Source organism: Gallinula chloropus (assembly GCF_964237585.1).
Source record: "Gallinula chloropus genome assembly, chromosome: 24".
Classification (NCBI taxonomy): Eukaryota; Metazoa; Chordata; class Aves; order Gruiformes; family Rallidae; genus Gallinula; species Gallinula chloropus.
Genome location: NC_140109.1, coordinates 4622525 through 4645870, shown reverse-complemented (window position 1 = coordinate 4645870; position 23346 = coordinate 4622525). Strand labels below are relative to the sequence as shown.

At 55.9% G+C, this 23346-nt stretch overlaps 2 protein-coding genes across 4 annotated transcripts; both read right to left on the bottom strand.

The window, feature by feature from the left end:
• Positions 1 to 2838: 2838 nt before the first annotated feature.
• Positions 2839 to 19212, bottom strand: DCPS (decapping enzyme, scavenger). The gene is made up of 6 exons (XM_084275028.1): positions 18822 to 19212; positions 16949 to 17117; positions 9665 to 9810; positions 6937 to 7050; positions 3855 to 3965; positions 2839 to 3242 (listed from the first exon to the last, which is right to left on the bottom strand). The coding sequence occupies exons 1-6, from the start codon at positions 19029 to 19031 to the stop codon at positions 2976 to 2978; spliced, it is 1017 nt and encodes a 338-aa protein (XP_084131154.1). The 5' UTR covers positions 19032 to 19212; the 3' UTR covers positions 2839 to 2975.
• Position 19213: 1 nt separating this feature from the next.
• On the bottom strand, positions 19214 to 22424 carry TIRAP (TIR domain containing adaptor protein). Of its 3 annotated transcripts, XM_084275029.1 has the most exons (5): positions 22306 to 22424; positions 20926 to 21002; positions 20687 to 20754; positions 19695 to 20285; positions 19214 to 19567 (listed from the first exon to the last, which is right to left on the bottom strand). In XM_084275029.1, exons 3-5 carry the CDS (start codon positions 20730 to 20732, stop codon positions 19524 to 19526), a joined length of 681 nt encoding a protein of 226 aa, XP_084131155.1. In that variant the 5' UTR covers positions 20733 to 20754; positions 20926 to 21002; positions 22306 to 22424; the 3' UTR covers positions 19214 to 19523. The 3 variants fall into 3 exon arrangements, with proteins under 3 accessions (XP_084131155.1, XP_084131157.1, XP_084131156.1); XM_084275031.1 differs by lacking the exon at positions 20687 to 20754; XM_084275030.1 differs by lacking the exons at positions 20926 to 21002; positions 22306 to 22424 and adding an exon at positions 20437 to 20482 and having other exon boundaries at positions 20687 to 20756.
• Between the last annotated feature and the right edge of the window lie 922 nt (positions 22425 to 23346).

Sequence of the window (23346 nt, the reverse complement as noted above, 5' to 3'; positions counted from 1 at the left end):
TAGGACAGGGTGGAGAAGAAAGCTCCTGGTGCTCCTTGAGGTCCACCAAGGTTTGGGGAAACACCAGCAACCCCCTGCCCAAGCAGCCCACCAACACCAGTTGCATCCACCACGTAAGAACCTCAAGACTTCTCAACCATGCAGGGTGGGTTACAGGGTACCCACCTCCCCTACCCCCCATCTCCTTGGGTAACCCATCAAGGGACCCTTTGGGTTGGACCCCAGGAGAGGCAAAGAGCTTCCAACAGCCACCCCAGCTCCAGGAAACGATGGTGTTTTTATAAAACCCACCTGAAAACACTGAGCTTTGGGAGCACCACGAGTGCCTGCTGGGTGGTTACTCATCACTAATGACTATGCCCTGCCCTGATAGCTAATTTACACAGGATTAATTGCTGGTTAGATTAATTGGGCACGATGAGCACCAAGGCATTGGGAAAAGGGAAGAGGGGGTGGGGGGACAAAAAAGATCCTGTCTGCTCCAGAAGAGAATTTGCCATGAGCTCCACCTGGGCCCAAAGTCAGGTGGGAATCAGGCCAATAAAATGGTTTGGACCTGGGGGATGGGTTCCTTGCCCCACGAGGGCCAGGGGTGGGTTCCTTGCCCCACGAGGGCCAGGGGTGGGTTCCTTGCCCCACGAGGACCAAGGGGGGTTCCTTGCCCCACGAGGGCCAGGGTGGGTTCCTTACCCCACGAGGGCCAGGGGTGGGTTCCTTGCCCCACGAGGACCAGGGGTGGGGTTCTTGCCCCACAAGGACGAAGGGGGGTTTCTTGCCCCACGAGGACCAGGGTGGGTTTCCTGCCCCACAAGGACCAGGGGTGGGTTTCTTGCCCCCCAAGCACGTGAGCAGAGGTTTTACCATCCCAGGACAGCCTCACTCTGTTGCACTGCAGCCAAAACGCTCCCACAAGGGTGAGCAGGACAAAGGAGGGGTCTATGAATAGAGGAGGAGGAGGAAGGGGATGCCCAGGGCCAGGCTGGCAGCATCTGCTCCAGAGGAACAAGAAGAGGGTGTGATTCATGGCCAGGACAAGGCGCCTTTGTCCCACTGACCACTTCAGGCTCATCCCTTGTGCTGGAACCCAGCGCCGGGACCTCACCAAACCCTTCGCCGGCTCCAGCTGTAGACCCATCAAAACCCAGTTTCCCCCCCACCTCCTTCTCTCTTCCCTCGGGGCAGGCAGGGACAGAGCCCCATGGATTCCTTCTCCCTGCTCCCAAAGGAGATGGCTGATGGCTGGGCAGTGAGCTGGAGCTTTCTAGTCTCCCAGGAGGAACAGCTCCTCCGGTGGGAGCAGATGGTCCGCAGGAGATGTGCTGCTGGGGCGTCTGTCGCAGCTCTCAGAAAAAGATCTATTTTCAAAACAGGATTTTATGGGTTTATTCCTCTCTTTATTTCCCTCTCCAATACCTGAAGAACAGGGAAAGCTTCCTGGGCAGCAGGCTGAGCCCAGCTGTTGTTCAACCATCTCCACTCCCCGTTGCAGCCGTGATGTTTTTCTCACCCAAGGAGACCAAGCTGCCTCTCTGAGCCCTGAAAACACTCCAGTACAGGGTGGGGATGGAGGGGAGAACCAAATAAACCATCCCCTTCCCTCAGCAACTTAAAATCCTTGGGATGCAAAGAGCTGGGGGGAAAGCCAGCCCTGCTCAGCCACTCCTCCCACATCAATGCTGCCCCCAGAGCTGAAACAAGAGGGAAGGAGGGGGTGTGTGTGTGTCCCAGCCCCAGCTTCCTCACCACACCGTGTGTTCTCACAGCAGCATCCAGCTGCTCTGCCTGTGAAAAGGTACCAGGGAACTGCCTGACCTGAATATTTATTAATCAGATGAGCTGAGCAAAGCTCCAAAGCAGCTCTGATGATGCTCCTTGTGACCCAGCTGGCTCCAGACATTGCTGGGCAGCACTGAATGGTGCCAGAAACAAATCATATCCTCCTTTCTTTTTTTACCCCCTCCCTCCCCCCTACCAGCAAATAAACCCCAAACCCTGAACCTGTGGAGCCCAGCCTGCTGGAAGGACCCAAGAACTGGGCTGGCCAGCAAGGTGCTTCCTGCCATTACCATCCCTGGTGACCAGCTGACCAGAAACCAGAGCTCTTTTTGGCAGCCAGGACTCATGAAGTTTTCAGAGGCAGCTCTCACAGACTGTTTAAACAGAGCCAAGCAGCGAGGAAGAAGTTGGTACCTCACTGAGAGAGGAAGAAAAACAACCCCAACCCAAACCTGGCCAGGGGTGGGAAGGGATAATAAAGTCATGGAGAGGATCCTCAAGCTGCTGGATGGCCGTTACTGCCCTGCCACCACCTTGGCAGAAGGAAAAGGGAGATGATTTAGGTTTATGGTGTGTGTGGGTTTAATCTAACAAGAATCCTCATAAAACCTTGGGAAGCCTGGAACAGGGAGGGGCTGCCCTTATGAACTGGATGTACCTCTAAGGAGCAGAGATCCACCTTTGCCTTCTCAGAGCCCACAGCAGCGGGTAGGGAAGGGCAAGGACTCGCTCCTTCATTTTATCCAGAGAGGAGGATGCCCTCCCTGCCCCCCAAAAAGCCAACCTCCTGCTTTCCCTGTAAGAAACAGGGGAAGATTGAGAAGGTTTTGGTGTTTTCTTGGACCCCCTCTGGCCAGCTGCTCGCCTGTTTGGCAGCAGGGGTTGGTTTTGGGGTGGATATGTGGAGGCATTCCTGCCCAAACCCTTCCACTCACTCAACCCCAGAGCAACCCAAGCCCAGTGCTACCACCCCAGAAAAAACCAGTGCTCTGCAAGGGCTTCCTCAACTGATGTTTTAATGGACTTGAAGACACAGTTTCCATAGCAATGGGCTGTCGGCCCCAAATGGTACAAAAATCAGAGTTAAAAACATAAAAGCATCAAAAACCTGTAAAAAAAAATTACCAAACCCACCCCAAACTTCCCCTAAACCCAGACATTTATCAAAAATAAACAGATACAAAAGCATCTCCACCAGCTCAGGCTCTTCCTGCCTCCTGGAATTTCTTCAGCAGGAGTTCATCAGCCCGAAGAGCGAAGGTCAAGGCTCGTTTCTGATAGTACATGGAGTCCATGGCCAGGTTGTCAATCACATCAGCCAGGAGATGGGCTCTCTCCACAGAGCAGCCAGGGGCATCGTAGCCCAGGGCGGTGAAATGCACGTGGAGGTGGTAGTAGGAGGGTTGGTAATGCAGGTAGATCCGCAGCTGGGATGCTGGCACGCCGAAACGCTGTGTTACAGCCTCCTGAGGTGTGAGGGGGGGGAAAACAAAGGCAAAAATCAACCCCCTCAGGTCAGGATTAGTGGGGAAGACAGACAGATAGACAGACAGACCTTGTGTGGGGTGGATAAAGGGGCATTGTTGGACGGCGCAAGGTGGGAGAAAGAGACATGAGAGATGGCTGTTTCCTCCATCCTCAGGGAGAGGGAGAAGGGGGGAAGGACAGAGCTCTTCCCCATCCTCCCTTTCAGCTTCCCAAGGGCTGGAGAGGCAGCCCCAGCCGCCATGCTTTCCTCCCTCCATGACAGGCCGCGCTCTCGGCTCGTATCAGTTTTCCCTTCCAGCCTTATCACTCCAGCTCACTTGGCAACTTCCAGGGCTCCTGTTCCTCACCAGTGTAATTAAGGCTATAAACAGCAGCAGGCTGGCTTGGTCAGCCACTCAGCACACCACCATCCACCCCCTGAATTCCACACCACCATCCACCTCTTGAATTCACCTCCCCTTTCCAAACCCCCACCTCAGCAGCTGGTGGAAAACCACCAAGGGGTTGGGAAAGGAAGAGTTCTCAACACAGGAAGGAGAGGGATCTATTCCCGTGGCTCTCCCTGGCCAGGCCAGTGGTGTCATGCTCACCTGGCCTTCCTGGAAGATGTTCCTCAGCAGTGAGAGGTGCTCAGCAGTGAGATCCCGGAGCGACATGACGTCCCGGCGATGCACCAGGGCGATGAGGTAGAGGTCATCCAGCTGCAGAGAGATGGTGAGGAAGGTGAGGAAGGTGACTGGAGGAAGAGCACGAGCACTTTGGATCTGACACACCAACTGGGTGCCCAACCCATTGGCTTGGTCAGATGCAGTATGGATCCCCCAGTATGAGATGCCCTCACCCAGGAACCCACTGGCACCTCCAAGCCCTGTGGCAGATATTCCTGGGCAAAACCCAGTTTATCCAGGAGAAGACAGAGAGCTTCATCCCAATCCCAAACCATGGGAGGTGGTTGAGTCACCAACCCTGGGTGTGTTTAATAAAAGAGATGAAGTGCTCAGGGATCTGGTTCAGCTTAGGATGGGAATGGTTGGACTTGATGATCTTTAAGGTCTTTTCCAACCCAGAGGGGAAACTGAGGCACACACCAGCTCTGCCAGCAACCCCCCACGCCCCCACCAAGCGAGCAAACAGTTTCTCTCTCACACTCAGATGAGGAGTGCAAACTACAGCAGCCAAAACTGCAACTGTAGATTATTACCCACACACACCCTGACCCCCACTGAAAAGCTTCTTGTGAACAGGCAGCCGCTCTCTACTCACACCAGCTCTTTAAATAACAACATTCAAGATCTTATTAGTCCCTGTGCAGTGAGACATGGCTGGTGAGCAGCTCTCAGCCAGACCTTTGGTGTCTCCCAAAGCAGTTACTGAATTCAATGTTTAACAGGATGTAAGCTTGTGGATCATTAGACTTAAATAAAATAATAATAATAATTAAATGAAAATCCTCATCTCTTCCAGCTCAGTTAGTGGCTTTCTAAACACCAAACAACACAAAGCAAAAGGGTTTAAGATTATTTAAGACCTTTTCAGGGCTGGGAGAAACCCATCTGGCTATTTGGAAACAGATGCTTGTGCCAAAAGATGCTCTCAGGACCCTTTCTCAGGGGCTCTTGAAACATGAAGCTGTTACTCGTGCCCAGGCAGCTCAGCGATGCTGGTGGTTCAGTTTGATTCCCACAGCAGAGCTCCAGAAAAAGCTGGTGTATGGGCTTGTCCCTCTTTGGATGAGGGCTGGCTGGCAGGAGGAAAAGCAAACATCTCTTCTCCTTAGAACAACATCTGCATGTCGCTGTTTGAAACCAATCTGCCTGTTGCTAAAAGGGCCTGGAATGATGTCATGCTGGGCAGCGTTTCAGGCAACGCCTCAGGGCTGCTGTGGGTTGGAAACCAACTCAGAAGGAATGGAAATCAAAAGGAAAGAAAAAAAATAACCCCAACAAACCCAAACACACAACCCCCAAGAACCCAAGTAGAGAAGGAACCCACTCAAAGCACTAGTGAGGGGCTGATGCTGCAGCCAGAAGGTGGAGGTGAGTGGGAAATCATCCTCCTGCCCATCGGTGTGACAGAATGATGGGGGAACTCCCAGCATTTCTGGGCAAAGTGGGGAGCTGGTGTGAGGCAACGCTGCTGGAGGGACCTGGGAGGACACTCCCTGCCCAGGGGTTTATTTAGGGAGGGAACCTTGCCAGTTTGGTGGGAGGTGGAAGGAGGAACCGGTGCTCACAGGCAGCCCCGGGGCCGGCGGGATCGGCTCTGGCTCAGCATCACCTACAGCCCAGGAGAAATTCCTTGGCTCAAAGGCAGAAGGCAACAGCCCTGGCTGGGATTCCAGCTGGTCTGCTTGGGAAAAGAGACAGGGAAGGGCTTGGATAACCCCAGGGATGACAGATCTCTGGTTGCAGACAGCAGCCCAAGCCTTGGGAGGGGGGGAAATAAATCAAGGAGGTCTTGTTTGGAGTAGCAAGAGGTGACAGTGGCATGGGGAAGGCTCCTCTGAAGACAAACCCCACCATGTCAGCACTGGCTGCAGGACACAGACACAGCAGTGCCTCTGGACACTAAAGGGCAGGGCTTTAGCCCATCCATCTCTGATCCTGAGGCCTTTTTAGCACCCCCAAAGTATCACCACTCTGGAAATAAAAGGCAGCCAGCAAGGTGCTGTCACATAAGCATGAGGTCAAGTGGAAATTCAGGCTCAGTTACCCCATCCCAGCTCCACAAGGGATGGTTTTGAGTCGCTGATGTGCAAGGAATTGGTGGTGACCAGAGACTAACCCCACTTGCCACTTACTCACCTGTCCTCCCCAAGTCACTCCACAGCACCAGACCCAAAACAGGTGCTCCCAGCACACACAGGTACCCCCCAGCAGGCTCTGTGTGTGTTCCCCTTTCTTAATTCCTTGGGAGTTTTAGCTTTTAGTTCCCATTTCTAGCTATTAATCATATGATAACTCCCCTCCTCACTGCCACTACCACCTACAGAAGCAATTTGAGGATCAGAAACAATAAAGGGATTCTTATTTTTATATCTATTTATGTTTTATTATTATTATTTCCCTTTTTTTTTAATTCAACCAACTTCAGGGGGGGTGCACGTGCAGAGTTTCACCTTCCCAGCTGAAGCTCTGAAAAGGAGCAGGAGTCCAAGGGAATAACGAGCTGTTCAATGAAGGATTAAACCCTGGGCTTTAAAAAAAACCCCTCAACCTCCAGGTCTCAAGGAGTGGCAGCTCCCAGGAGGGGTTAAGCAGCTGCTCATAAGCTAACAACCATCTGTTTAACATCACGTGGAGGAGAGTGAATGGCAACAACTGAAGGTCAACCCATCTCCCTGGTTTGTGCCTGAGGTTGAGGCTCATTAAACCAAAAAATAACACAACAAAACCCAACAAACACCCTGAACAAGTTCAGTGGGACCAAACCTGCAGCTGGGTTTGGGTTCTGAAGACGTCAGGACAACGTTTGGGCTGATAGGGAGCAGGAAGCTAATGAACCCATCACCCAGCAGCAGCCTGCATTGGGCACAGGGGATGAAAAAGGCCCTGGCAAGATCATCACTCCAGGAAGGACAAGGTGCCCTGTGAAAGCTTCCATCAGCTTGCTGTTAGCACCCTGAAAAGAGGACTTTCCCCTTGGACAAAGAGATAAGAGGAGCCAATGAACCTGGTTTTGATTCCACTTGAAGTCTGGAACAAGAACAAAGCCAGTGCAAGGATCTGGGTTTTCATGGACGATTCGGTCGGCCTCAGCTTTCTTCTCCAGGATATTATACACCCACTGGAAAGATAAAGATGGGATTTATAAACTGGCAGATTTAAAACCAAACCAACCCCAACACCTCAGGCACATTTACTCAGCAATTAGCAGCTGTTCCCTTCAATTAGAAGATGAAAACAAAAATAACCCACCCCTGCCCCCCCCCCCCCCAAAAAAAAACCCCCAAGTTGAGTTGAAGATGACCAACTAACTTCATGGCTGGTAACATTTGGAGTTAATTATCCATAAAACAGTCCAACAACAAACTCCAGGCGTGCACAAACACACACACACACCTCCCACCACGATCCTGCTGCGTGGCGATGCGCAGCCAGGAGCTAAATCATCCAGGGCTTTTTGTTTTGCTCTTGGATAGTTGGATAAACCAGGGAGGCTGGACACACCAGCACCCTGCCAAGGGCACACCAGTGAAAGCCAGCTCTCCAGGGGCTGGGAGGACATTTCTTGGTGCAAGTCCCAGGGCTTGGGCACCTTTTGGCATCTTTTTTACCTCCCATCTGGCACAGAAACCTTTAGGACCAGGTCTGGGAAGGAAACTCAGCTGATTTTTTGCCCCCCCTCCCATTCCAAAAAGGAAAGAGGGATCGTTGGCAAGCCTGAGGTTGGACACAGCTCCGACTGCTGGCAGGAAGCACTGGCAGGGAGGATACTCACAGGCGATGCACGTCTCCCACACAGCTCCCTGCTCTTCTTCTACACTTAAAAGCTTCAGCCTCCAGCCTGGCTGTCACCCCTGCTCTGGTTCAGACCCCCCTGCTCTGGTTTAGACCCCCCCTGCCCTGGTTTAGACCCCCCCCCACACTCCTCCTTCCAAGCAAAGCACCATCCAAAGAAGACTTCTGGCTAGGAAATGGAAGAGACCAGGGGAGGAGTGATGCAGGAAAATGGGTGGAAAGCACCTCTGCTCTTCCCAGCCCCCAATCTGAGCTCAAGCATCCTTCTTTACACCACCAAAGGGCACTTTAAGATCTACTTTAAGTCTGACTTAAGTATTGGGCTGCCAAGCAAGATGCAGCCAGTCTCAAAGAGGTGCTGAATGAGCTGCATCGGCGGACGCTGCACGCACATGACAGCCCCTTTTTGGGGAGCTCTGTCAAGAGCTTAATTAATCTAATTGAAACCTAGAACTGTGAACTGACCTGAATATATCCTTAGGGAGCAAGCAACCTCTCTCTTCAACAGGTTTTTGGGGGTTTTGGGGTGGGTTTTTTTTGCTTAAATTTCTGGTCTTCTCTTCCTAGCAAGAACATCTTAAGAGAGGATTAGACCCCCCCAAAGCCATTTTGGAAGCCAAGGCACAAGATTGCTGTGCTCTGTGACCCTGGAAGAAAAGCAGGGCAGGGAATTAAAGTTTGGGTTTGGTTTGGAGGGGTAGGGAGGGTGGTGTTTTAACTCTTTCTGCCTCTTTTCACAAGCACCAAGCTATCAGCATCCTAAATAAGCTCACCCATCCGATGAGCTGGATTTTAAACCCAACGTTGCCAATGCGTGATGGGCAGGTCACCACCCAGCTCTTGCCATTCCCAGCACAAGGAAAAAACATGTCCAGAGAGACCAGCACCACAATAAACCCATTATACTGAAAGCATCCACGCTTTGCATCCTCTGGTAGGACACAGAGATGCCTCTGTGAGTCCCCTGGTATTTCTGTCACCCTTCACGTTTCCCCTTCCGCTCGTCAGAGCCAGTTAGATGGAGAGACAAGAAAGGGCATTATCACATCACAGGGGTCAGGGACTGAGGGGGCTGACCATTGTTGCTCCCAGTCACCAGAACTATGTTTTCATGCCCAGAAATGGGCTCAGAAGGGAGGGGAAGAGACACAGAGAGAGGTGGGGGGAGAGCAGGCTGCAAGGTGCCTTCCGAAAGCGGGAGCAGCGTCCATCTGCAAGCGATTAGAAAAGAGATGTTGTGACAGCAAACCCTGTTAACTGCTCTGCTGCTGGTTCAGGGGTGTGAGAGGGGTATCCCCATGGCCTATGGCTTTTGGGGTTTGGTTTATTCCCCCCCCTCCCCCTTCTGCATCAGTGGCTATGGACGTGCATTCCTTCAGTCTCTAAAGGAGGATTGGGAGAGGAATGGTGAGAAAGGATGTAAAACAGGGGGATAAAAAGAAGAGTCCATTGCTGCTGCTGGGGGCAAGGAGAATGCTACAAGTGCAGCCATGCCACATGGAATATGGACCAAAGGGCTGTGTGGCAGAGGAGCTGGAGGCAAAGCCTGGGGAGCGAGTTGTGATGCAGCAATCCAAGAGCAATCCGTGCCTTCCCGCTTCCACAACACCCAGGAGACTCCTAAAAAACCCAGCAAACTGCACCAACGCCCAGGGAGCCACCCTCAGAAAGGGGGAGGAGAAGGAGGAGGAGGAGGAGGAGGAGCAGCCCAGAACAGAAAGCCTCCTGAAGAAAAAAAGAGGGATGCATTCAAGCACAGGCAGCATCCCAACTCGGGACCAAGACGAGAGGGTGCAGTACCACGGAGCCGGGGGCAGGAACGCTCCCAACTCTTCTCCCTCCAACCCAGGCTTGGAAGGAGGTAATTTCCCAGCCCAATGAGCTGGGATGAGGAGACCAGAGGTGCCCATGTCCACAGAGGGAAGTAGAAGTATCCATACCTGGACGCTGAAGCTCTGGGATTGGATGAAGGGCAGGGTTATGCTCTTGTAATCCTCCCAGGTTTCACGGATGAGGTGCACTTCTTGCCGGAGGTACTTCTGAAGGTGTTTCTCCGTGGCAGGATACACTACTGTGGTTTTAATCTCTGCAAACAAACATGTTTACTGAGTTACCACCACAGCCAAAACACACAGGGCTTCTTCTGGGCCCAGATAATCCTGTTTTCCTTTCCAAAAAGGCACAGCCCAGAGAGGAAGGTGGGGAGGGAACGGATGCGGAACGCAAACAAGGGCTCTGAGCTCCCAGGCTGCCACCACTCTCCTGGAAGAAAGGATAACAAGGCAGCCAGGGCCTGTCTTTCCAGTTCAGGCAGAGGAGTTTGCTGTCTGAAAGGTTTATTCTTTCCCCCTTTGGGGTGTATCAGCCACACTGGGGTAGAGCTGGGGCTCCCAGGGAAGAGGTTATGTGCAGTCAACAACCAGGCCAGGAACACGACCCCAGGGGCACGACCTCCTCATGCTTAAATCCAAAGGGATGTTATGGAGTGAGAACCCAGCAGCTTTCTCCAGGCAGCTCACAGGGCCAGCAGCAGGAGCAGCTCCTTCCCAGAGTTCTTGGCTGTTGGGATGCTTGGCATCAAGCTCAGGAGGTGAAGAGGTCAAGGGCACAGGGATGGACTCACCAACACCAGCGTGCAGTGAAGGGAGGGAACAGGGCTGGGTGATTCCCCTGCACAGGCCAACAGAAAACATTTAGCTGGTTCCTCTAGCTAAAAGAAAACAAGTTCTGTTTACCTTGAGGTTGAAACCTTGCTGAGCAATTCCTGTGGCACTGAACAGGATGGGAGCGTGCAGCACGCCAGCCTGGCAGCAGCAAATCTCACCGGCAGCCACAAAACCCTCGGAAAATATCTCTCTTCGAGGAAAACCAGGCAGGACTCAGCAGCCACCAGCTTCTCATCTGCCTTCCCAGGTGATAGGGCTCTAAAGCTTAATGTGGGAGAAGGGGAAGAACCCCAAGAACCTGGCCAAGCCCTGAACAGATCAGAGTGAAGTGAGGGGCTGGGGCATGGCAAGCGCTGGGTCTTGTACCCAAGGTGATGGAAATCCCGGGGCCGCACGCTCATCAGGGTACCAGTCACACTTCACCCCTCACATACACTCCCCAGCGTGGCCAGCAGGTCACAGGAGGGGATCCTCCCCCTCTACTCTGCCCTGGTCAGGCTGCAACTGGAGTGTTGTGTCCAGTTCTGGGCTCCCTGGGATAAAAAAGCCAGGGATCTCCTGGAGAGAGTCCAGAGGAGGCTACGAAGGGGATGAAGGGCCTGGAGCATCTCCCCTGTGAGGAAAGGCTGAGTGAGCTGGGGCTGTTCAGTCTTGAGAAGAGAAGACTAAGGGGGGATCTGATCAATGGGTATAAAGATCTGAAGGGTGGGACACAGGGGGACATGGGCAGCCTCTTCTCAGTGTCTGTGGGGACAGGACAAGGGGCGATGGCTGCAAGTTGGAGCACAGGGAGTTCCCCACCAATCTGGGGAAGAACTTTTCCCCAGTGAGGGTGAGGGAGCCCTGGGACAGGCTGCCCAGGGGGTGTGGAGTCTCCTTCTCTGGGGATATTCCAGCCCTGTCTGGACCTGTGTGACCTGTCCTAGGGACCCTGCTTTGGCAGGGGGTTGGACCCCATGATCTCTGGAGCTCCCTTCCAACCCCTGTGACTCTGTGATACACACTAGAGAGAAGTATCTAGATGCTCCTAAAGCCAGGATTTAGGGTGGGCTGGGTGTTAAGGTCGGCACTCTGCAGGCCGGGTGACTCTGCCTTTTCATTTCATGCCAAACCCAGCTTAATGAGATCCACAGGAAAACTCTGGTGAACATGAAGGATGGAAATGCAAAGCAGGAGGGCAGGCTGGTCCTATTCCCACCATCCACATGTTCAAACAAGGTTGTTTTCCAGGGCTCGATTAGCACTTCTAGCAGGGTGATGTAACAGCAAAGTGAAAAAAGACTTTGGCTCCTCTGCTCCTCACTTAAAAAAGAGCAACCAAAGCACCAAGGAAAAGAGGAAAAGGCAAAAGATAAGGAAAAAAGGTAAGAAGCTTCCACAGTTTAACTGAATTCCCCCCAAAACAAGACCAGGGAGTGTGCAGCTGCAGTCGAGAGGCAGATGCTGCGGTTGGCTAATGATTATTTCCCTTCTAGAGGTCTCATCAACCCCAAAACACCCCAAAGGATGGCAATTAGCATTAATGGCTATGGCCAGAGAAGCTGGCTGATAAATGCTCAGAGCCTGGCATGAGAAGTCCTGGCTAAGTGCTGTGCTTGGCCATGGGAAGCATCCACGGCGAGACCGGGCTCGCCACGAAATCTTCCCATCGCTGGCAACTGGCCACCTTCAGGCTCCATTTGAAAAGCCATCCTGCTCCTGGCAGGATCATGGATGCTGTGGGGCAACCAGAACCTACCATGGTGTGGAGGTGGAGGGTAAAAAACCCACCAGATAAACGAAGAAGGGGGTTTTAAGCTCACTGAAGGGTCAGGGATTGTCTCCGCTCGCGTCTGAGTCACGTCAGCCCAGGGCAGCACGAAAGGCCTGTGGTTTGTTCTGGAAGTCAGGACTCAGCAGGCAATTAACTGGAGGTTACCAAAGGAAAAAAAGGAGGCAGATGTACCGTGGCAGTACTGTGATTGGGTTCTTCACCCTCCAAAGGGTGTTTGGAGGGGGTTACACCCCCCTCACTGTCTCCCTGCTCAGCAGAAAAGGAAGATGGGATTGACCAGAAACTCAATGACTTCTCCTGTCCTGCTAACACAAGAGTGAAAACACAACCCAAGACAGGAACAAACCCCAGCAAAATAAACCCTGAAAGCACAGCTCAGCCTGGGGAGCTTGGAGGGGGGCAAAGCTGAAGGCAGCTGAGCTGAAGCAGGGGGATGAAACATGTTATCCCACGCTGCAGGTAGGGATGAAGCGCAGAGAGCTCGGGCACGTAGGAAACTCCAGGCTCACTAGTGATGCTCAGGGACTGAGGATTTGGGAGGCTCTACCTGCACCAGCCACAGCAGAGGGAGAAACACACAGGTTACCCATGCCAAAAACCCAGAGCAAAGCATGATGATACCTTCCCACCAGCCCCTAACACAGTCCTCAGGTTTCTCCAGCATCTACCACCCTTCTCCCACTTGCTTGAGGGTCCAGCCTTTTATTGAAGCACAAACACAGAGTTTCCTTCAGCAGGGAGGAACCAACCTTCCCCATGCAGCTTGTGCAAGTCCTTCCAGCTCCTTGCTGCTTGAAACCAGAGGCTTTTTGGGCTCAGGAAGGCAGGGGTACGTAGCGCTTCCTGCCTGACTCAATACTTTCCTTCAACACTTTCCCATTTCTCCCACAATTTCTCCACCCTGAGTTGGAGAGCTGGAGCCAGAGCAGCTCCCTACATGCTCATTTGGAGATGTTTTTAATAAGCTTCAGCCCTCAGTGTGGGGATGAGCCATGCCTGAGGACTAAAGACTGAGAGGAGCCCTCCAATTACACCGGGACTGCTTGGGTGCTGTGAAAACACAAGAGCCTGGCAAGAGGAAACTGCTTTCTGCTGGGAAGAGAGAGCTCTCTCCTTGCCAGAGGGGTGCAAACACCACCAGGAGCTGGAAGATACTAGGGAAAACGTGGCTTGAACCATCTGGGGCTTTTGCAACCAAGTTTTTAGCAACAGGAAAGGAATAACCAACCCCCAGTGGTTTTGTTTCCCCCCCCCTGAGCTGGGCTTTCCTCCTCCAGCATTGCACAGCCAAGCAAGAGACCCATGAGGACCTCTCTAACTGGTGCTGTCTCCACACCCAGGCCTAAAAAAAAATCTCCTCTTTAAGCTGCAGCAGTGTGAAATTCCTCTTCCCAGAGTCATTAGCTCAGGTAACGTGCTGCTTCTGGCCTCACCACACAAACAAAGCCAGCAGCCAGGCCTGGCCAGCTCTTTTACCACCAAAACAAAACAGGCTTTCATCAGGCAGGGCATGCATTAGCTTGACTCCACACAGGGAACAGCATCCAGCAGACTTCAACCAGGAGGAGGGGAAAGGATGAAGAAAATATCCACTTTCAGCTCTCAAGAAACAGCCCCAGGGACTTCGCCCCACAAAGGCAGCGTTGAGAAAAGGCTCTTCACAGGAGCAGAGGGACCTGGAGGCAGCTCCTCCTCTCATCATCAATGTGCCCTGATGTCACCAGTCACCTGTGGTCGTGATTTCCTCATGCCAGGGGTTTACCTTGCCTTTGGAAAGCATGGAGCAGAGTTTGGGGAGGGTCATCTTGCCTTTAGAAAGCATGGAGCAGAGTTTGGGGAGGGTCACCTTGCCTTTAGAAAGCATGGAGCAGAGTTTGGGGGGGTCACCTTGCCTTTGGAAAGCATGGAGCAGAGTTTGGGGAGGGTCACCTTGCCTTTGGAAAGCATGGAGCAGAGTTTGGGGAGGGTCACCTTGCCTTTGGAAAGCATGGAGCAGAGTTTGGGGAGGGTCACCTTGCCTTTGGAAAGCATGGAGCAGAGTTTGGGGAGGGTCACCTTGCCTTTGGAAAGCATGGAGCAGAGTTTGGGGAGGGTCACCTTGCCTTTGGAAAGCATGGAGCAGAGTTTGGGGGGGTCACCCTGCCTTTGAAAAGCATGGAGCAGAGTTTGGGGGGGTTACCCTGCCTTTAGAAAGCATGGAGCACAGTTTGGGGGGGGGTACATTGCCTTTAGAAAGCATGGAGCAGAGTTTAGGGGGGTTACCTTGCCTTTGGAAAGCATGGAGCAGAGTTTGGGGAGGGTCACCTTGCCTTTAGAAAGCATGGAGCAGAGTTTGGGGGGGGTACATTGCCTTTGGAAAGCATGGAGCAGAGTTTTGGGGGGGGTACATTGCCTTTGGAAAGCATGGAGCAGAGTTTGGGGGGGGTCACCTTGCCTTTAGAAAGCATGGAGCAGAGTTTGGGGGGGTCACCTTGCCTTTGGAAAGCATGGAGCAGAGTTTGGGGGGGTCACCTTGCCTTTGGAAAGCATGGAGCAGAGTTTGGGGAGGGTCACCTTGCCTTTGGAAAGCATGGAGCAGAGTTTGGGGGGGGGTCACCTTGCCTTTGGAAAGCATGGAGCAGAGTTTGGGGGGGGGTCACCTTGCCTTTGGAAAGCATGGAGCAGAGTTTGGAGGGGGGTCACCTTGCCTTTGGAAAGCATGGAGCAGAGTTTGGGGAGGGTCACCTTGCCTTTGGAAAGCATGGAGCAGAGTTTGGGGAGGGTCACCTTGCCTTTGGAAAGCATGGAGCAGAGTTTGGGGGGGTCACCTTGCCTTTAGAAAGCATGGAGCAGAGTTTGGGGAGGGTCACCTTGCCTTTGGAAAGCATGGAGCAGAGTTTGGGGGGGTTACCCTGCCTTTAGAAAGCATGGAGCAGAGTTTGGGGGATTACCCTGCCTTTAGAAAGCATGGAGCAGAGTTTGGGGGATTACCCTGCCTTTAGAAAGCATGGAGCAGAGTTTGGGGAGGGTCACCTTGCCTTTAGAAAGCATGGAGCAGAGTTTGGGGAGGGTCACCTTGCCTTTAGAAAGCATGGAGCAGAGTTTGGGGGGGGTTATCTTGCCTTTGGAAAGCATGGAGCACAGTTTGGGGGGGGGTACATTGCCTTTAGAAAGCATGGAGCAGAGTTTGGGGGCATTACCTTGACTTTGGAAAGCATGGAGCAGAGTTTAGGGGGGTTACCTTGCCTTTGGAAAGCATGGAGCAGAGTTTGGGGGGGTGGGTTCTCAGCCTGGGACGCTGAGAAATCCCAGAGCTTGGGAGGGCCAGGGAGGAACCCTGTGTGATGCTGTGACACAGGGACTTTTGGGATGCTGATTGTCTGCAAAAACACTTGCACAGCATCATGTGGCAGGAGATAAAAGCCTCATATCCCTCTCAGGGTGCAACCAAGAGGCCTAGTCAGGCCCTGGACGAGGCCTCCACACAACCACTCCATGCCCCATGATTTTGCATGACCCCTGACACCCTCTTGCAGCCTTACAAACGTCTCCTTTGTTTTTAGGCTTGTAAATTGCATTCTTCTCACCAACTCCCTCCCCTGAGCCGTGACTCAGCTCAGAAGGGCCGTTTTCTTCCCCTCCCTGATGTTTCCTTCCCCTCCCTGACGCGTGCAGCCATTTCCTCCGGTGCCAGCCCTGCCACCCATGCAATATGCCCCCAAAACCAGCCAGCTGCTTGGCTCTGAATCACTTCAAGGGAAGCTCCACAGGGGGTGCAGAGGACAGGCTACACACAGCAATGATTTAATTTAACTGAGGCTCAGAAATAGAATGGGAAAAAGACCCAGATTCACCTGGTTTTGCCTCAGACTCTGTCAGAAACAAGACCTGGCGCTGCACCCACAGCACCCAGAGACCCTTTAAACAACCCTTTCAACAGCCTTTTCACCCCAGAAAGGGGTTTCTTCAGTTAAATAAAAGAAAATCCTCACTGGCAGAGCAACACTGGAGCTGCCCAGGGTCACATTGCTCCAAGGAATTCAAAGGCTGGCAGGGCTGGAGAGACACCCAGGGGATTTTAATCTCGTGATGCCACCTCGTGGGAATCACCACAAGTCACTGCTGGTGTCTCCCAAATCCAAAGGTTTACCCAGCCTACCATCAGAGGGCCAGAAAAGCAGCCCTGCTTTTTGCAGAGTGCCTTTCTGTCATGACAGGAACCCATCTCATGGTTCTCAACCCTTCCCATGAAGCTCTCCCAGCTGCTCAAGTGACCTGTGCTGGGTCATTCATCAGGTTTCAGAACGCAGGGGGGTGTGAAATCAGCAGGGAGAGGCTCATCAGGCAGAGGCCAGGCACATGCCTGCCCCAGGCAGTCCCAGTTAGCAGCATTTAGAACCCACTGCAAACACACCACCCACCTGTCTTTACCACAACAGAAAGAAAACACATGAGGTGATGCCCTGGAATGAGAAGCAGCCGACACAGGCACTCTGCAGACACTGTTTTCACAATAAACCTTACAGGGAGAGGGAAAATCATCAACTGAGCTGGGGGGCTGACAGTGCTGAGGAAAGGGGGTGTAGTGAGGCAGCAATAAGCCACCCATCTCTCCTCCTGTGCCAGATTTGGGTTGGTGGGGTCAGGTCTGCAAGCAGCATTTGCCTGTCTCACTACATCCCTCCCTCCAGAGTTGGTGGGAGCACAGGGACCTGCATCATGGCCACAACCAGTGGTCCAGAGCTGAGACATGGAACAAGCTGCCCCCCTGGAACTCCCCCCTATGTGAAGCTGGGAGCACTCACCGCTCATCTCTGGGGGAGGATAGAGGTGGTAGGTGCTGTAAATGTCATTGTGCATCTGCAGCTCCAGCTTGGTGTGCTTTTTCAGCAGCTCCAGTATCTTTTCTTCTTGGAAAGGAGTCTTTTCCAGGATGACAATGGCATCTGTCCCCTCTCCAGAGGAGTTGGTCACCTGTAAGAAGGGATAAAGCTGTCAGCAAACACAGACCCAGCTCTGGCTGGAGAGCATGAGGTGGCTGGTGACTGTGCAGGTGACACCTTGCAGCACCCAGACAAACCCCCTTCCCTAGTCCAGCCACCCACTGGGCAACACCCATCCAAAAAGAAAAGGCACATGTCCCAAAGCACAGCGGGAATCTGCTCCCCATCATGGAATGCAGGCAGTTTGGGGGGGGTTGGGTGGGGGGGGAAAGGGATGTGGGCAGCATCTCAGCCCATTGGCACCTCCCTGGATGCTCCCAGCAGCCACAGCTGCATTCCTGCTGCCCCACATCACTGATTTCATCTCTGATACCCACAAGTCAACACAGGGCAGGGCGGTCAGAGGGTCAGGAAGAGGGCAGTCTGGTCAGAGGGGAAACTGAGGCACTCGTGGAGCACGGAGCACTCCTGTCCTGCTCTGGGGTCCCCACAACACGGATGTGGCTGGAGCAGGCAGAACAGGGTGCAAAGCACACCCCAAAAATCACTCCCAGCCATACAGGCCTCCCTGGATGCCGTTTGGGGAGAGCAAAGGGATTCACCTGGGGCTCCAAAACCAGCTCACAGGGTAGAGCAGGCAGGTGTGTGCCCAGCTCACCCACCATCAACCCGCTGCCCCAAGGCAAACCTCCAGCAGCTGCTCCCAGGCCCCAGCCAGCCTCTCCAGCTGTAATTAAGAGAGGAAACCGGTAATGACTCTTTGCAGCACCTCACCCACCCCCCTGTGCTGCTCACAACCCTCCAGTCAGCATCTTCCTCACCCTCTAACCCCGCTTTACCGCCCAGGCACAGCAAAACGCTGCCTGCTGGGCCGAGGTAAGGATAACCCGGGGCTTGAAATAAGGTTTCCAGCTTGAAATAAGGTTTCCAGCCTGAAATAAGGTTCCCAGCGCGGTGCTGCCCCGAGCAGCCGCCTCCTGCCACATCTCCTTGGCCAGGCTGGAGCCAGCTCCAGGCTGGAAAAGCCAATCCCAGGGGAAGGGGGGGGTGGTGGTAAAAGGCTGGGAGGAGCCCCAGGGAGAGAGACCGGGGTGGGGGGGATGCTGGGCTGGTGGCGGGGGGGAGCCCAAAGGGAAAACGGCCGCGGGGGGGGGGAGTCAGGGGGGACCATGTGGCACCTGGGGGCGTGGCCGGGGAAGGGGGCGTGGCCCCGCCCCGGGGGGGGGAAGAGCCGGGGAAGGGGGCGTGGCCCCGCCCCGGGGGGGGGAAGAGCCGGGGAAGGGGGCGTGGCCCCGCCCCGGGGGGGGGAAGAGCCGGGGAAGGGGGCGTGGCCCCGCCCCGGGGGGGGGGAAGAGCCGGGGAAGGGGGAGTGCCCCGCCCCGGGGGGGGGAGAGCCGGGGAGGGGGGCGTGGCCCCGCCCCGGGAGGGGAAGAGCCGGGGAGGGGGGCGTGGCCCCGCCCCGGGAGGGGGAAGAGCCGGGGAGGGGGGCGTGGCCCCGCCCCGGGGGGGGGAGAGCCGGGGAGGGGGGCGTGGCCCCGCCCCGGGAGGGGGAAGAGCCGGGGAGGGGGGCGTGGCCCCGCCCGCGGGAAGAGCCGGGGAAGGGGGCGTGGCCCCGCCCGGCGGGGGGGGGGAAGAGCCGGGGGCGTGGCCCGGCCGGCGGGCCCTGAGCGGGAAAAGCGGCAGCGGCTGCAGCCGGGGCCCAGACGCCCCCCCCCGCTCCCCCCCCCGCCGGTACCTGCCCGTGCAGGAACAGCGTCTTGTCCCGCGCCGATTCCCGCAGCACACGCCGCAGGTTCAAGCCCGCCAGGGGGAAGGGGGTAACAGCAGCGTCCCCGTCCTGAGGCGCAGCCGCCGCCTCCTCCTCCTCCTCCCCGTCCCGCCGCTTCCTCTTGGCCTGCGGGCTGTCCGCCATGGCGCGCGCACTGCCCTTTCCCGCGCTGCGCATGCGCGGTTCGGAGCAGTGAGACACCCGAAGGGGGGGAGTGTAGGGAGAGCGGCGCAGCGTTGGGACAGCGCCCCCTGGTGGTTCGGCGGAGCTGCCAGTCCCTGTGCTCCTACCCTCCCCCCCCCAGGACACAGACACCCCTGAGCTCCGGGGCTTTAAAAAACGACCCAAATCTCTCCAATTCTGACGTTTTCACAGTTCAAAACAAAGACAACGCCGGCTCCGTGTCACCCCCTCCCTCCTCCCCTTGTCCCTGTGTCAGCTTACGTGGGCACCTGGAGCCCAAGGAGCTTTGGAGACCCACCAGAGGTGGGAGCTTAGTGTTTGCATCAGGAGGAGTGGGGTCCTGCTGGAGGATGTGCCCCTCCTTGCCCTGCCCCGTCTCCCCCTCCCCACCAGGTCCATAACGAGCAGCTGGGCTTCTCCTCTGAGGTCCATGAGGTCACATCCTGAGGATCTCCCTCCTGTAGAGTCCTGCTCCATTCCCTGCCCCTACTCCACTTTGCTCGTAGAGCTCTGGCACAGCTCCTGGAGGTCTGAGGAGGAAGCAGAAAAGCCTCATTTCACCTCCAAATAAACCAATCAGATCAACCACCCCCAAGAAATGGATGGGAAACTGCCCCTTCCCACAGCATCCACCCCACCAGGCTCTTGGCTACTCACAGCGCACGACGGTGTCTCTGATCTGCCTGAAGCTCTTCTCCTTCAGCGCCATGTAGATGTAGTAGAGGTTCCTCAGCTCCTTGGGATAATCCTTCCGATCCACGGCCTTCAGCACGGGGATGGTACGCCCGTTGGCCATGGGAGCTTCAGCCAAGGCCTGGTGCATCTGGTACTTACACCAGGGATCCTGGAGGAAACTGGGAGTGATGAGCATGACCCAGCAGTGGCTGTTCCGCACGGCGTCGCACAGCTCCGTCATCACCGCGCTGCCCGGCGCGGCGTCCCGCAGCTGGAGGAAGCAACGGAAGCTCTCGGGTTGACCTTCCAGGTAGGACACCAGTTCCTCCACCAGCTCCAGGTCCACCTCGCTGTGGCAGATGCAGACGTCATAGCTCTTGGCCCACCGGGCGCTACCGGAGGCGGTGATGTCCGGCACCGAAACTGGGGATGGGTGGAAGGATCTGGACAGGCTCATGCCAGGAGAGGAACCGTCAGAGGATGAGGAAGGTGAGGGTGAAGTCGAAGAGACAGGGGTGAGGCTGCGCTCCGATGAGCTGGGCTTGGGCTTGTGCAGGAGGCGCCTAAACCAGCCTGAGGAGTTGGGAAGGGAGGGAGGGAGGTGAGGGTGGGAGTAGGGGGGAGCTCAGCAGCCCTTTGGAGCTCCAAACCCACACCAGGTCTCACTGACACCTGTGGGGAAGGCTTATCCCACCCTCCAGCATGACCCCCAGCCCAGACTCACCGGCCATAGCGCTGCTCAGCTGCTGACCGCCAGCGTGAACCCTCTCCTGCCAGGAGAGGGGAAAAAAGGGATTCAAACACCCCCAGCCAGAGAGGAAACAAGGAGAGGAGGAACCACTCCGCAGCAGGGCTCAGCCAGGCTTATTCCAGGGAGCTGCACAGTTGCAGCCCCAAAAATCCACCCCAAAACTTTGGGAAGGAGTGCTTGGCCATCCCACAGCCCACCTGTTCTCTCCAAGAGATACACACACCTGCAGCGAGCGGGGCCGGAAGCCGATGGGCAGGAGACCCCCTCATTCCCAGCCACTGGGAAAGGATCCTACAGAGGGGACAACAAGAAACCCCACAGGGATCGCTGGGGATTGACCAGCTGCCAGCCTGGGTGAGCCCTGCTCATCCCTTGCCAGGTCCTGTGGCTCCCAGCACAGTGGGGGATGTAACAGCAACACAGCCACAAGCAGAGGCAGTGAATGGTGTGGGGAAATCCTACCTGGGATGCAGGAGTCAGGCCTTGGAGAAGGGAAGGGGGATGCATCAGGCTCAGGAAGGAAGATATTCCAGGACAGCCTAGGTGGGAAAGGAGAAGGATGCAGCGTGTTCACTCTGGAGCCTAATGGGATCTACAGCCACCAGCGAGGCTGATCCATACTCACAGCTTCCCCAGAGACAGAGAGGAGCTGCCCCAACTCCACCCCAATCCCTGAAATCCACCCCTTGCCCCCAGCAGGTCCAAGCTCCACCTGAGCAGCAGCAGCAGAGGCAGGGGAAGTCAGCCACACTCCCATGGGGCCGGGAAGCCAGACGGGGCCTCCCACATCCGCCATGGGCCAGATGCCGTCACCCAGGGTGTCACCACGCACGCCAGCAAGCCCATTCCCCTCCCTGCTTTTACAGCCAGGCACAGGCAGGTCCATCTCTGCTGCAGCAGAGTTTAAAATTCACCAAGCAAGGCAGTTTCCCCCCAGAAAAACACACCCCACACCCCCCCTTCCCCTCTCCCCACTTTCCCAGGTCACAGCCCTCCAGAGCAGAGCTGTGTGTGGTGAGGGGGTACCAGCCATTGTTCCCATTGATGTTAAAACATCTACTTGCCCATGGCCTTCAGCAAGATGGACTGTGATGGGGCATACACGTGGTAGGCAGGAGACCCAAAGCCCGGTGGCTTTGACCCCTTGCCATGAGAAATACCTCCTCATCCTCAAGAACTTCCCTGCTGAGCACAGGTATGTGCTTTGGGAGGTGCTACAGGCTGAGCAGGCTGCCTGGTGAGGACCCCACCGCCCATCTGTAGGGCACAGGGCAGAGAGTAAGAGGAACCTGGGATGCCTGAAGCCAGCCTGGAAAAGGTGTGGTTCTCCCAAGAGGAACCAAGCTCCCCCCCACCACCACCTCCTCCTGCCACCAGCTCAGCTGCCTTCCCCTTCTCCAAGCAGGAGCCCCTGAGGGACAAAACAGCCCAAGATTGAGCAGCACTGAGCCCCATGAGGACCCCAAGGTCGCTGTCCCCCCAGGGTCAGGCACCCCTCAGCCCATTCTGACCCCCTTCACCCAACCGCTTCCCTTAATTAATCCCTTTCCCCTCTCCTGCCTTAGGACAGGCAACTCCAGTGCTGCCACCGCCCTCAAAATCAACTTGTGACCGGGGATTGTGGCCCAAAGGAGGGCAAGTCACCTACCCACGGGCATTGCCACACCTGGAAACCCCAAAGCCTCCAGCCCCAGAGGCCAATTCCACCCTCGTAAACCCAACACACCCCACCCCACCCCCCAGGCTCCAGCCCTGCCCTCGGCTCTCGCGTTAAACGAGTTATTAGAGGCGAGAAAGGCGATTAATGAAGCACAGCCCGCTCCACAGCGTGCCCCCACCCACCGGCAGCAGCATGCGGGGGTCCCTTCCAGCTACAGCACCGCCAGGCCGGTCCCCCGCTGGGCTCGCCGGGCTGCGGAAAGCACAAGGGAAGGCCCAAGCCAGGCGACCCTCCCCGCGCCGCGCACCGCCCGCGTCTGCCATGCGCATGCGCACGCCGCCTTTTATAGCAGGCGAAACACCGCGAGAGCTCAGGCGAATTCTCGCGCGAAGCACCGCCTCACACCCACCCACACCACCCCTCCCCGGGGTAAAGGCGGGAGTTCCGCCTCTCCCACTTAGGAGCCAATCGCAGAGCGGGGCCGGGAGGAGGCGGGCCAATCAGCTCCCGCCTCTCTGCTCTGCTCTGCCCGCCTCAGGGGTGGCTTAGCGATGGCGGGGCCGGGGCGGGGGGGGAGGCAGCGTCCTCTGCCGCTCGCCGGGCCGCCGTGAGGGGAACCCCGTGTGTAGAACCGGCCGTGCAGCCTCCCGGGGGCCGAGAAGGAGGCGAAGGAACCGGCGGGGAGCCTGAGCGAAGGGGCTCCGGGGGAAGGAGGCGGCCGCGTAATGGCGGCGGGGAGCACCGAGGCCTCCCGCTCGCCTCAGCGAGCCCCTTCCCGCGCGAAGCCGGGGCAGGGAGGAAGCTGAGGGTTCCCTTGGCTCCCAGGAGGAGCCGCGGCTTCTCCCCTGCCCGCTGAAACGCCGCGTTCGGGCTTTTCCCCTCAGGTTTAGCATGAGGGGGGGGCACAGGGGAGGGAGAGGCACCTGAAGCCACCAGGCGTTCCCTGAGGGGTTCGAGCTCGGATTCCTCTCCAGACCCACTCCTAGAACCCCAGCCGTGCTGTGGTGGCCGCCCCGCAGCCCAGCTGGTTAATAAATAAACTCTGATGTTGTTTTTACTCCCCCCACTGGCAGTCAAATCTCCTGCTCCTAAGGAAGCAAAGGCAGCTTGCCTCAGGCTGTTATCCCCAACACTTGCCACAGAACCACACGGTTGGAAGAGACCTTTGGAGATCATCAAGTCCAACCATTCCCATCCTGTGCTAAACCAGATCCATGAGCACC

What these genes read in the sequence shown, in the direction of transcription:
- DCPS (XM_084275028.1), bottom strand. Translation starts at nt 19,031, where the DNA reads ATGCGCAGCGCGGGAAAGGGCAGTGCGCGCGCCATGGCGGACAGCCCG. An exon ending in CCCAGAGCTTCAGCGTCCAG is followed by an intron (nt 7,051 to 9,664) that starts GTATGGATACTT and finishes TTATCTTTCCAG; the next exon opens with TGGGTGTATAATATCCTGGA. An exon ending in TCAAGTGGAATCAAAACCAG is followed by an intron (nt 3,966 to 6,936) that starts GTTCATTGGCTC and finishes ATCTCTCTGCAG; the next exon opens with CTGGATGACCTCTACCTCAT.
- TIRAP (XM_084275029.1), bottom strand. Translation starts at nt 20,732, where the DNA reads ATGAGGGGGTCTCCTGCCCATCGGCTTCCGGCCCCGCTCGCTGCAG. An exon ending in TCCGGCCCCGCTCGCTGCAG is followed by an intron (nt 20,286 to 20,686) that starts GTGTGTGTATCT and finishes CCAACTCCTCAG; the next exon opens with GCTGGTTTAGGCGCCTCCTG. An exon ending in CAGAGACACCGTCGTGCGCT is followed by an intron (nt 19,568 to 19,694) that starts GTGAGTAGCCAA and finishes CTTCCTCCTCAG; the next exon opens with ACCTCCAGGAGCTGTGCCAG.